The following is a 12858-nucleotide window of genomic DNA, read 5'->3' on the forward strand; positions in this document are numbered from 1 at the left end:
GCTGGGGACAATTAAGTAAAGAGTTTGGCTTCTCAAAGCAATATGCGTTCAAAAGATTCATACATTTGCATCACAAAAATGCCTTCTCAAAAAACTCAAACCTCACAAAACGCTCGGCGTTATATCCGTCTCCCGCCGTATCCCTGCGCACTGTCGCCTGTGCGTTCTCATGTGAATGTGACGAAGACACTCGCATCTTCTTCCGCTGTGGAGCACGTACGTAAACGAGATGGCCGCGGTGCTCCGCCACGATCCGTTACATGTAGCGGAGCCCGTGTAATGTCTGAAAGCATACATTGTGGTGGTCTAGTATTTATATGAAGAACGTCACAGTGGAGCATTGCATTACTTGGTGTACCAAATCCAGCTGATATTTTTATGCAGGTTGTGATGTATGGAACACACACACACACACACACACACACATATTTACAGAACAAAACAAGAACCCAAATCATGTACACATAGCATCTCAAACTTTGCTTCGAGTACCACTGGTGATATGGGGGCTCAGTCTATACTGTAGTGGCAATTTTGTTAAAAAATTAAAAATACAATGATATTAAAGTCATCCCTTGTTTATAGTCGTTAATTGGTGCCGGACCCGACCGCAATAAATTAATTTCCACAATAGACTGTAGGATTCAATGTGAATAAATGTAATACTTTCATAGTTAAGGGAACAGAAAACCTGTTTATGACCTTCTAAACATGTGACTTTCATGTCACAAGCCACATATTCCAAGATAAACCGTGATGGTAATCTGAATATTTTGGAAGTGATGCTCATTAATACTCATTGTGGTCTTTTGCATCCTCAGGTCCTTCCCAAGCTGTCGTCATCCATCACACACGAGGTGGACAGCATCCTGGGCAACAAGCCGTACAGTAAAAAGGATTACCGCTCTTAACGCCCGCAAGCCCGCAGTGGCAGCGCGTCCCGCCTTATTGCCTGATCCTAAATTTGCTTGAGCTTCTACCGAGCGAGACCCCGGCGCATGAGTGTGGTCGCACCAAAAGGCCACCGGGGGGCTTCTCGCTCACACTTCAAGGGATAAGAGGGGAAAAATAGTCCATCTGGGAAGGCAGCGATTCACTTAGAAAAGTGTGCAAAGAGGTTTGCGCTCCTACTTCAAATCATAGAATACTACTTTTTTTTTTTTTTTTTTTTTAGATTGAAGAAGAAAAAAATGAAAAGCACACGCTTGCTCGGCAGTCAGATGTAGTTTCCCCGCCACTCCGAGCAAGTGGATCCCGTACGTCATTCGTGACGACCAACACATGTCATAGCCATGCGGGTGTTCCCTGGACATTGTGTTGTGTTTGTGTCGTTTGTGTCTGAGACCCCCCCCCCCAGCGGTGGGCTTCAACAATCAGCACTTTAGTAATTGTCGGTGTCACCGTGTGTCGGGGCTACTTTTAGCCACTGGAATAATAACCTTCTAATCTCACAGACGTTGCACTATCGTAGAAGAACAAGTCCTCCTGATCATCCCCCCTCATCACCGCGTCGTCCATCGCTTATGTTCTTTTTTCTTTTTTCAGTTTGATGCTCGATACTCCTGCTGCCAAAGCCTGCTGCTGTTTTTTTTCTCCCCCCCACCCGCACACGTGTGTCTTTGCTATTTCAGCTAGCTAAAGGAAGCGGCCATCTTTGATCTTGTCACCACAGGAGCGCGCCCGTCACTTTCATGTTCTGCTTGACTAAAGGAAGCGGCCATCTTTCCTCTTGTAGTGAAATGATCGGATTTGGGGGACTTCTTCTTTTTTTTTCTTTTTTTTTTTTTTTTTTTGCTTTAGTTTGTCCCACGAAGGGGACACATGAGATTGTTGTGCGCAGAACACAGGTCAGAGGCTTATTTGGATCAGGTTGAAATTGAGAACGTTGGTAGCGGTACTTAAAGCAGCCACGTGTGCCAAAAACAGTCTCTTTCTTCACCTTGGATGAAATCATAACGTTTATTCTTCTTTGTTCAAAAGAAACATTTCATTTGAAAAATGAGTTGAAATGTTACTTGGACGTGGAGGATGTCTGGTAGGATACATTGTGATCATCGTTAGATTTTTTTGGTTTTTTTTAGTTGTGATTGAGTCCTGGCATAAACAAGCTGGCTGCTATGGCAACCATCTTTGCGAGGGAGGCGTTTCTTGTACCCGCTTTGTGGCAGCAGCTCAGGGAAGCGAGCGAGAGCTCTTCATTGTACTTTTCCAATACCTCCTACTCGTGTGTGTGTGTGTGTGTGTGTGTGTGTAATTGTTGTTTTTCCTCATGTTGTGTGGTGCATCCCACCCTAATCATGGCAACATCATGTTGTCTTTTGTGGAGGACATTTAGGCTGGTCCACATAGGAATTCATTCATTTCACCAAATGAGACACGTGTGTGACATTTTTGGGATGTCTGGAGCCAAAGATTAAAAAAAAAAAAAAAAAAAAGGCCTGTGACCCACCTCCCGCACCCCCCGCGCAACATTCTAGATAGCATTTGGAGGCATGTGCAGTCTGACTTGATCCATATTTGGCTTTACCGGACCATGCTAGTCAACGTATAATGTGCTTAATGCATAGACTGATGCGTTATAGGAAGAGTAAGATGCATTTGGGAGGCGTGTCTCTGTTTTTAATATTTGCTTTAAGGCCTCCTTGTTTGGCATGAAAGCACAAGTGAGTGTCAGCATGGAGCAGATGTCATCGCAATGCCTAACAAGTCAGACAACTACTGATTTTATGCAGAAAACAAAGAGGACACTTTCGAGTGGTCATGTTACGTGTGTGCGTGTGGGCGGAGTAGTTTTCTTTGACTCCTTAATGGAAGAAATAGCATTTCTAGAAAAAGTGTTAAAACGGGGAGGATTTTGTGTCCTAAAGGAGGAACCATCAGTGTTACCGTCACAAATCCTCAATGCACAACAGTATATCACTCTGTATCACCCTTTAAGAGGTCCTAGTTTCATCCTCAGTGTCGCTGCTGGATCGTGCTGTAGGAGCGGAACCAGAGTGGCAGATTACAAAGTTCTAAAGAGAATATATTTTTATCTTTTAGCCTTTTCTTCATCAAATAAATACGGTTTGACGACAAGTCCACTTAGTCATGTCTATGCTGTGTTGGAGACATGCCCAAGACAAGAGAGAAGAGTCAAAGATCTCATGTAAATAGTAAGACCTTTGTATATATTATACATATTCCAGTTGTCATCGCCTCTATGCCTTTTACTTTTTATTCTATTTTCTTTTTAAACTTTCTTTTGCAGGCGTTGCTAACTGCACTGTGCTTGAATCTCAACTCTAGACAGGATGTACAGCTTCATCTCCATTAAAGAAAATGACCAATGGCAAAACCAAAAACATGCCTCTTTGCTGACATTTTGCTGTTTGTGTGTGTGTGTGTGTGTGTGTGTGTGTCGAACTACTTATACTAGTACCAAACTAAAAATGAAACTAAATACAGTGATGTAAAAAAGTGTTTGCCCCTTCCAGATTTTTTTTTTATTTTTTTGCATATCACACTTAAATGTTTCAGATCATCAGACACATTTAAATATTAGTCAATGACAACACAACTGAATACAAAATGCAGTTTTTAAACTTTTTATCATTTTTATCAAACTTTTTATCATTAAGGGAGAAAAAAGATCCAAGCCTACATGGTCCTGTGAGGAAAAAGTGATTGTCCCCTAAACCTAATAACTGGTTGGTCCACCCTTAGCAGCAACAACTGCAATCAAGCGTTTGTGATAACTTGCAATGAGTCTCTTACAGCGCTGTGGAGGAATTTTGGCCCACTCATCTTTGCAGAATTGTTATAATTCAGCCACATTGGAGGGTTTTCCAGCATGAAGCACCTTTTTAAGGTCATGCCACAGCATCTCAATAGGATTCAGGTCAGGACTTTGACTAGGACACTCCAATGTCTTCATTTTGTTGTTCTTCAGACATTCAGAGGTGGACTTGCTGGTGTGTTTTGGATCATTGTCCTGCTGCAGAACCCAAGTTGGTTTCAGCTTGAGGTCACCAACAGATGGCCGGACATTCTTCTTCGGGATATTTTGGGACACAGCAGAATTCATAGTTCCTTTTATCACAGCGAGTCTTCCAGGTTCTGAAGCAGCAAAACAGCCCCAGACCATCACACTACCACCACCATATTTTACTGTTGGTATGGTCCTCTTTTTCTGAAATGCGGCCTTACTTATATGCCAGATGTAATGGGACACACACCTTCCAAAAAGTTCAACTTTTGTCTCCTCAGACCACACAGTCTTTTACCAAAGGTCTAGGGCATCATTAAGATGTTTTCTGGCAATGTTTTCTTGCTCTTGGGGTCATTTTGGTTGGCCGACCACTCCTGTGAAGGTTGACCACTGTTCCATGTTTTCGCCATTTGTGGATAATGGCTCTCACTGTAGTTTGCTGGAGTCCCAAAGCTTTAGAAATGGCTTCTAGACGGATATATCTCAATTAATCTCAAGTTATGTTTTAACAGGGAGGAATCACTTTTTCCAAACAGGGCCATGTAGGTTGGATTTTTTTTCTCCCTTAACAAAAAGTTTCATTTAAAAACTGCCTTTTGCGTTCAGTTGTGTTGACATTGACTAATATTTAAATTTGATTGATGTGAAACATTTAAGCGTGACAAACAGGAAGGGGACAAACTTTTTCACACTGTCATGTCAAATTATTTTTTGAAAATAAAAACATACACCGTGGATAAAGTGGTACATTTTTTAGAAAAAAAAGTCACTTTTTGGATGAAACTGTTCATTTGAATACATTGTAAAGTAATATAACGTGATTTTATTGTATTTAGATGTAAAAACTATTTCATTGGAGTACAAGGGAAAAAAATGTTGTGAAAGTTTTAACTTGGAGGTCTTTCTGAGGAAGACGTGGTACACTTAAAATAGTATCATCACGGGAATACTTTTTTTTTGAATGAGCGAAAATATGAGGACAGTCTTCATTTTAATTTAATTAAAATTTTCTTAATTATGTTTGTTTAAAGGAATTAAAAAGTATTTGGATAAGTTTAAATGACATGTTTCTTTTTTATTTAATTATTGTAATATTACAACTATTTCCACATTAAAAAAAATAAAACAAAATTAACTTTATTCATAATGTGGCTCATTAATTGTGTGGGTTTTTTTCTTTTTAGTGTGGCCCTCACACTGCTTGGTAAACTATGAACAAAAATTGAAGCAGTCAGCTGTCAAACAAACATTTTAAGTTTTTGACTGATTTTGTGTGGGAGGGTTAAAAATTGCATCACAATTGCCAACATGGCTGCATCACATTTCAGTACAAAACCAAACATTCTATGTACAGGCAAATATTTAACTGTGTGGAGCGTGTTTGTCTCCTGCTGTGATGTCCACTTTGGCCTTAAAGAAGACAAATTCATGATTCAGTTTGTGTCTCAAAGTGGAATCTCCTCAGTCTCTCTCTTTTTTCCCCCCACGTGGATTTCAAACGTCCATCCAGCTTTGACGGTAACCCCCCCCCCGCCAGATGGCGGCGCTATAAGGAGTTGTCCTGTCTGGAGGTTCCTAGGCCGTTCTCCAGGGGGAGGCGTGGAGGTCCGCCTGAGGAGATGCACGAAGACGTGAGGACATGCAGCATGCCATCTTTGGCGCAAGACAACACTGACGTACGTGACGTACTGCACCTTCCTGACAGAAGAGGCCAATCCAGCTGTGCAGGCAGCTGCAGCGTCCGTTGCGTCGGTCGCACGGTGCGTCGTTCTTGCATTCGCAACGCTGCATGCAGTCAGGCCCGAAGTGATCCGCTCTGCAGTCTGACACACAACATCTCACTTTGGCTCAACCACAGGAAGTTACACACCGGACACAACATTAGGTATTTGTATTTGTATTTGTACTTTATTTATCCCACAGCGGGGAAATTCACTTGTTACAGCAGCAAGCAAGATACGCGACCAAAAGAAAAAGTAAGAAGAAGACTAAAATAGTATAAAAACACTAAAAGGTGGAAGAAAAAGCTAAATAGCTGCTGTAACCGGCAGCCACTCACACGACGCCATTTTACACCTGCAATGTTAACTACTTCTTCTTCTTTTATATTTGTGTTTGTTACGTACTTATTTTATTGCTTGTAGTTACTGCACTGCACTGCGATATACTGAAACTATAATTTTTGTTTTCTCTTATTAAATTAATAATATATACAGTATACTGTATCTAGTGTAATATGTAGTTATGTCAAAGTCTATAAATAAAAATTTGAATTTTTTAAAAGTCTAAGGATAATGTTAATTAAAATTTTAATACAAGTTATAATTATATTATAAATCATGATTATATATATATATCATTTATGAAATCCAAGACAATGTTTTTTACATTTTAAAATAAAGGATATATGGTACTTCTTTAAAAAAAAAAAAAAAAAAAAAAACCTTTCCTCGATATTTGTCTTTGGAAAAATCCAAATGTACCCAAAAATACTCTTTCTGAATACTTTTCCAAGCTAAGAACGAAAATACTTAAAATGAAATACTTTTTACAGAATCATTATTTCAGATTTTAAAAAAGTATATGTATGTTTATATACTTTTTTAAATGAATGCAACCTAAAATACTCATATCATCTGTTTTTATTATAATGTAATATTAGAACAATGTTAAAAAAATGCATACAAATGAAGAACTGCAAATGAACATTTAGTTGCATTTTTGATTTATTTTTTAATCTTTTATATTAACAATGTCGAAAAATAACTGAAAATGAATCTATACAGTACAGTATTTTATAAGATATGAATGTTTTCTCGTTAAAATACTACAAATAGTAGATAATAGTATATTATTAAAAAATTGAATATTAAAAAAATAAGTAATACTCTAAAAAATAAAAAACTTTAATGCGGTAATACTGTGATTGGTAGCATCTTGGAAGCAGGCTAGCAGCCATCTAGCTTTAAGTGTGATTTAGAACAAATTAATTAAGTAATTAATAAAGTACTACTACTACTAAATCATCAAATAAGAATTATGAAATCATTCGTGAAAGTGGAAAACGCTCCACTCACCAATGTCACATCTGTGTCCGGTCTGTCCCGCTGCACAGAGACATCTTCCTGTCACGGGATCACACGGAGCGTTGGTGTCACAGTCGCACACTTTAGCGCAGCCGTGACCGTACGTGCCTTGTTCACACACTGAAGCACAAAAAATAACAACATTAGTCACAAGGGGGCAGCACTGTGCTCGTGAAGGCCATTTGTGATGAGACTGACCTCTTTGGCAGCGAGCACCATGGCGTCCAGCGGGACACACGCACTGACCGGACGCCGCGTGACAGGAAGCTCCGTCCTCACAGTCGCACTGCCGCTGACACAGCGGTCCATAGAGACCGGGGGGACACGCTGAAGACGACGCATTAAGAACATTTCATAGTTGGCCTCCGCTCTAATAGGCACCGTGCCTCAATAACATGCCTTCTTTCTACTCCAAATACATTCTGTATAACTGATGCATCATATTATTTAATGCAATTGTAAAGATAAATCATTTTAAAAAATTGATTAAAATTTTTTAATTACTATACAAATTTGTTACTTTTTTCCGAACAAAATTTGACTGTTTTTTTATATTGCGAGTGATTTTTATCCTGAAAACATGACTATTCTCGTAAAATTACATTCAAATTTATTTTTGTAACATTACGTTTAAAAAAAAAAAGTATTGTAATATTATGACCGTATGCCAATTATCAGTTATTTTTCATTTAAAAAAAATATTATTTTACTATTATTCTAAAAAAAAAAAAAATACAAATACTGTAAATGCTTCCCTCCTAACATACGCCTTAAATTTTTCTGTAATTTGTTTCCGTAATAACATTTTTTTAAATTGAAAAAATACCTTTACTCTTGTAATGAATTATTATGTAATTAATAATTACATTCATTTTGTATCATATATTTTTTCATCTTGGAAAATATTTATTTTAATTTAAAAATCATATATTATTATATATTTTATATAGAGAGTATACTATAATAATTATTAATAAAATCGTATTCATTACAATAAAAAATAAATTATTTTTTTAATATCATATGTATATAATAAAACACAGAAAAATGATTGTACCAAAAAATTAGCATTAACCATCCATCCATCCATCCATGTTTGATATCCCTTGTGAATCAGAATGTAATATATTATTGTTGTTATCATATATTTTTACAAATAAAGGCCTCCCCCAGTGAACACCTGATCCCTAATGGAGGAAGCCTGGTACTCTGCATCGTTGAGTAAATACAAAACCAATTCAAACGTCTTTTCCTCACCGTGCTCACACACGTGTCCGTAGTATCCTGGACCGCAGCGACACGTCCCGCTCACTCTGTCACATGTCCCGTTGTTTTCACACTTGCATGTCAGCTGACAGTCGGCGCCAAATTTACCCGCCGGGCATGCTGGGACGCAAAGAGAAGATGTTAAAAAAAGAGTCAGTCATGTGACAGTTTCTGGGCTGAAAGGAAAAAAGATGCTGCGTGGTGGAGGTGCTCACCCGTGTCGCAGTGTGGGCCGGTCCACCCGAGGCTGCAGGTGCAATTGCCCGTCACTGGGTGGCACACGGCGCCGTTACTGCAGTTGCAACGCCGCACGCAGTCCGAGCCAAACCAGCCTGGAGGACAGCCTGATGGACCACATCTTTTATTGTTGGAACATTTTACACAGTAAAGGAGGAGCTGACTTCTTTTTACACTTGAATGACAGTTACGAATGCTAAAACGTGACTTTGTAGTGAGAATAAAAGTTCTACGATGCCGACAGTTCGACCCTGGAGTAGATTATGTCTGATACCTCAAACGCCCCAAAATTGGTGCAGTCTGGAGTTGAACCAAACTACAAAAAAATAACACGCTTTTTCTATTCTTTTCGTGCAATGGTGACCGCAAAAGGGTGATTGTATTGCTCAGTAAAATATGAGCAACACAAAGAGTAAATATAAGAGTACTTTAGTAATATAAGTATGAGTACTTTCCTGTCCCTCGCCATCATGTTTCCGCCAGCTGTCTTCAAAGTTAAGGTGATGAGTCGTTATACTTCATTTTAGTTGTATTAATTTACATTGGTTAACTTCTTTTTACACTTGTATGACAGTTAAGAATGTTCAAATGTTAGTGAAACAATTGGACAGTCATTAAAGGTTCTGTGATGGTCACAGTTTGACACTGGAACAGATTAATTCACTTTATATGGAAAAAATACAATATATTTTCAAATATCCCCAAAAAAGGGGCACAATTTTGAGTTCCAGTAAAATGTTTACAGAAATATTTTTTTGTAAGGCCGCTATAGAAAAAAGGTGATGATAACCAAAGAAGTAGAATTTTTGTGACAGCAATTGATGAGGTATCACTCTGAAAGCACCTTCTTGCCCCCTCCCCATTATGTGACTGTCAGGCGTCTTCAAAGGTAAAGTGAGTAGTTTTACTCTATTTTAGTTGTATTTTCTTTTATTATGCAGTGGTTAGTGCACTTGTCTGACAGGTGAGACTGGTAAATGGTACTTTAGGGTTCATAAAGGTTTTATGACAGCCACAGTTTGACCCTGGAACAGATGATTTGGCTTTCCATTCGATGTTATGGTCCTCATGATCACTCACTGTGTGTACAGTGTTCTCCTCTTCGCCCAGGCTTGCACACACAGCGACCGGTCACCGGGTCGCTCCAAGCTCCTCCGTCCCCACACCGGGCCACTTGAGCACAGTCCACTCCATAGCGGCCGTCAGGACACGCTGTCACCGCGAGAGACACGAAGACGTTTAGTATGAATCACGTCTCGTGTTGTCTGTCTTTTGTTTGGCAGGCAGGTCACATGACTCACTGATGTTGCAGCGAGCGCCAATGAATCCTGCAGGACATTCACAGGCGCCTGTGGACGGGACGCACACGCCCCCGTTGGCACACTGACACTCCCTCTCGCAGTTTGGACCGTAACGACCCGCTCCGCACGCTGAAGAGTTGAAAAAGAAATAAATGTTGTGTTTAGCAGCGCTTACTTGCTGATGTTTTCCCGTGAGACCTACTTTGGTCACATTTGGGTCCATGGAAACCTGGGGCGCAGTAGCACAATCCAGACACTGGGTGGCAGAGCTGGTTGGTCTCAGAGCACTGACACACTTGATTGCAGTTTGACCCAAACGTTCCTGGAAGGCAAACTGGGAGGGAAACGTTCTTATGCATTACTACCCTGCAGCCACCAGGGGGGGCTGAGCATCCAGCATCACTTACTGCTAGTTGCTACTCATGAATAAGCATCTTATTTACTACTTACTTTGTTCACAGCCGCTCCCAGTGAGTCCTGCAGGACAGCCGCACTCTCCGGTCACATGGTGACAAGACGTACCCGCAGCACAGTTGCAGCGCCGCATGCAGCCCGGCCCAAAAGAACCTGGCAAACATGCTGGAAGCCAACACAAATAAATACAGTTCATCCAACGTGACCTTTAGAACCTTTATAGGTATTTCAAATCATTCAGATATGTTTTTAAAATCTTGCAAAAATGCAGATACACAGGTCAACCTTGCCGTATATACAGTGCAAAGATGTTTTTTTTTATCATTTAAAAATATGTAGTGAACATATATTTACATATATTATGCAAAAATCTATACATTCATTTAAAAAGTTTTTTAAAGATAGATACAGTTGTAATTATTTTTATATATTTTTTAAAATTTTGCTACATCTTTAAAAATATTCAACATTTAATTTCCCAAATTTCTAACATGTCTTCTAACATTTACTTAATAATGCAAAAAAAATGTATACACCTTTAAATATATATACTTCTGATTGCAAAAAAAATGTACAATAAATACACTTGAAAAAATATAGTAATGTAGATTTTGTAGATTTACCTTTAACGATTTTTTATTTTTTTTTACCTAACCTAACATGCATGTTTTTGGAATGTGGGAGGAAACCGGAGTACCCGGAGAAAACCCACACACGCACGGGGAGAACATGCAAACTCCACACAGAAATGTCCAACGGAGATTCGAACCCAATCTCCTGACTGTGACTGTGGGGCCAACATGCTAACCACTAGACCACCGTGCAGCAAAACATGCATGTTAGGTTAATTGGAGACTCTAAATTGTCCATAGGTATGAATGTGAGTGTGAATGGTTGTTTGTCTATATGTGCCCTGTGATTGGCTGGCGACCAGTCCAGGGTGTACCCCACCTCTCGCCCGAAGTCAGCTGGGATAGGCTCCAGCATACCCGCGACCCTAATGAGGATGAGCGGCATAGAAGATGCATGGATGGATGGATGGATATTTTTTTTTAATACTAAATATATATACATCTATATACTGCTTTTTAAAATAAGCAAATGTTAACATGCTTATAAAATGTCAATATTGCAAAAATGTAGATGCATATTTCCATATTTTTAAATACATATACTCTATACAACATATTTAAAGACACAGAAGGACATATCTAAATATATTTGAAACAGTATTGCAAAAATGATACACATTTACATATATTTTTTAAAATATGACAAAATTGTATGTACTCATTTAAATAGACATATTTTTTAAATATGGCAAAAATGCAGACGTTGAAATGTAACAAAATAGAATAAAATTAGAAATATGAAAAAATGCCGACATAAATTTAAATATATTATTATATAATATAAATATATTATTGAAATATATCATTTAAAATCTTGCAAAAATGTAAATACATATTACAATATATTTTTTAATGATCTAAAAAATATAGAGACATTTAAATATTTAGTTTTCAAATATTGCAAATATATATGCATACTGTATTTCAATATACATATGTTTCAAATATGGAAACAATTTAGAATATATTTGTTAAAATATATTGCAAACATTTAGACACACCTTTAATTTGATTGCAAAAAAAGTAGGTCCAAGTACTTTTCAAAATAACAGTACAAAAATGTTGCTAAACATTAAACATGAGCCATGTTTGAGCTCATACCTTTGTTACAGTATCTTCCTCTCCATCCAGGTGGGCACTGACACTCTCCAGTGACATGGTGGCATGACGCCCCGCGCCCACACTGACACGTCTCCCTGCAGCGGGCTCCAAACGTGCCAGGCTCACACGCTGGCATGCGGAAGAAGCACCAGTGAGAGCTCATAACCTGGAGCTGTGTTACTGTTTAGGAGGTTTATTTAGCCACTTTAGACTCCTCACCTTCCTGGCAGTGCTCTCCCTTCCAACCAAGGCTGCAGCTGCACCGTCCGGTCTGTCTGTCGCACTGGCCGCCGTTTTCACACTCACACTCGCGCTGGCAGTCGGCCTCGAAACGTCCCGCCGTGCACTCTGTGGAAAAAACACACTTTTAGTGATGACAAACCACAGAGTCAAGGTAATGATTTATAAACAAGGTCTGAATTATGAGCTCAATTATGAGGTCAGAAAGTTCAAATTGGGTGCAATTTAAACACTAATCTTCAAACTAAAAATGGAATTTTTGTGATAGGTCAGTATAAGATGATAACGTTTGTTCGGTGATTCAACTTGTGTAAATATTGTGCAAGAATTTTAAATGTTGTTAATTAAGGTTTTATGACAGCCACAGTTTGACCCTGGAACAGATTAATTCACTTTGCATTGTTTCCTATGGGAGAAAATGACTCTTTAACTAATCTAAGGTTTAGAGGTTCCACCGTGTTTTGTTTCATGTCAGCCTCGACTTGATTTTCGAGACTAATCGAATCATTAATGCTTGTAATGGTTGGCAGGCTGTTGTCTACTACATGTTTCAAGAAGTATTCAAATTCTAGTACAACAAGTCATAAAAGCTGGGTCAAAGTCACACGCGT

The 12858-nt window shown here is 38.8% G+C and overlaps 2 protein-coding genes across 10 annotated transcripts in view; one reads left to right on the plus strand and one right to left on the minus strand.

The window, feature by feature from the left end:
• The window catches only part of kcnab2a (potassium voltage-gated channel subfamily A regulatory beta subunit 2a), a 121569-nt gene extending 118225 nt beyond the window's left edge, over positions 1 to 3344 (plus strand). For all 5 annotated transcript variants that reach the window (XM_054785825.1, XM_054785826.1, XM_054785827.1 and 2 more), the window contains one exon: positions 822 to 3344. In XM_054785825.1, coding sequence (XP_054641800.1) covers positions 822 to 911 — 90 coding nt within the window. In that variant the 3' untranslated portion in view covers positions 912 to 3344. The remainder of the gene's footprint in view (positions 1 to 821) is intronic.
• The window catches only part of megf6b (multiple EGF-like-domains 6b), a 93715-nt gene continuing 84069 nt past the window's right edge, over positions 3213 to 12858 (minus strand). For 3 of the 5 annotated variants that reach the window (XM_054785821.1, XM_054785818.1, XM_054785822.1), the window contains 11 exons: positions 12227 to 12355; positions 12008 to 12136; positions 10311 to 10439; positions 10063 to 10194; positions 9861 to 9989; positions 9640 to 9771; positions 8538 to 8666; positions 8314 to 8442; positions 7255 to 7383; positions 7048 to 7176; positions 3213 to 5793 (listed from right to left, as the gene is read on the minus strand). In XM_054785821.1, the coding sequence (XP_054641796.1) occupies positions 5546 to 5793; positions 7048 to 7176; positions 7255 to 7383; positions 8314 to 8442; positions 8538 to 8666; positions 9640 to 9771; positions 9861 to 9989; positions 10063 to 10194; positions 10311 to 10439; positions 12008 to 12136; positions 12227 to 12355 (1544 nt within the window). In that variant the 3' untranslated portion in view covers positions 3213 to 5545. The remainder of the gene's footprint in view (positions 5794 to 7047; positions 7177 to 7254; positions 7384 to 8313; positions 8443 to 8537; positions 8667 to 9639; positions 9772 to 9860; positions 9990 to 10062; positions 10195 to 10310; positions 10440 to 12007; positions 12137 to 12226; positions 12356 to 12858) is intronic. The other 2 variants (XM_054785819.1, XM_054785820.1) reach the window with 2 other exon arrangements.

Source organism: Dunckerocampus dactyliophorus, chromosome 8, assembly GCF_027744805.1.
Source record: "Dunckerocampus dactyliophorus isolate RoL2022-P2 chromosome 8, RoL_Ddac_1.1, whole genome shotgun sequence".
Classification (NCBI taxonomy): domain Eukaryota; kingdom Metazoa; phylum Chordata; class Actinopteri; order Syngnathiformes; family Syngnathidae; genus Dunckerocampus; species Dunckerocampus dactyliophorus.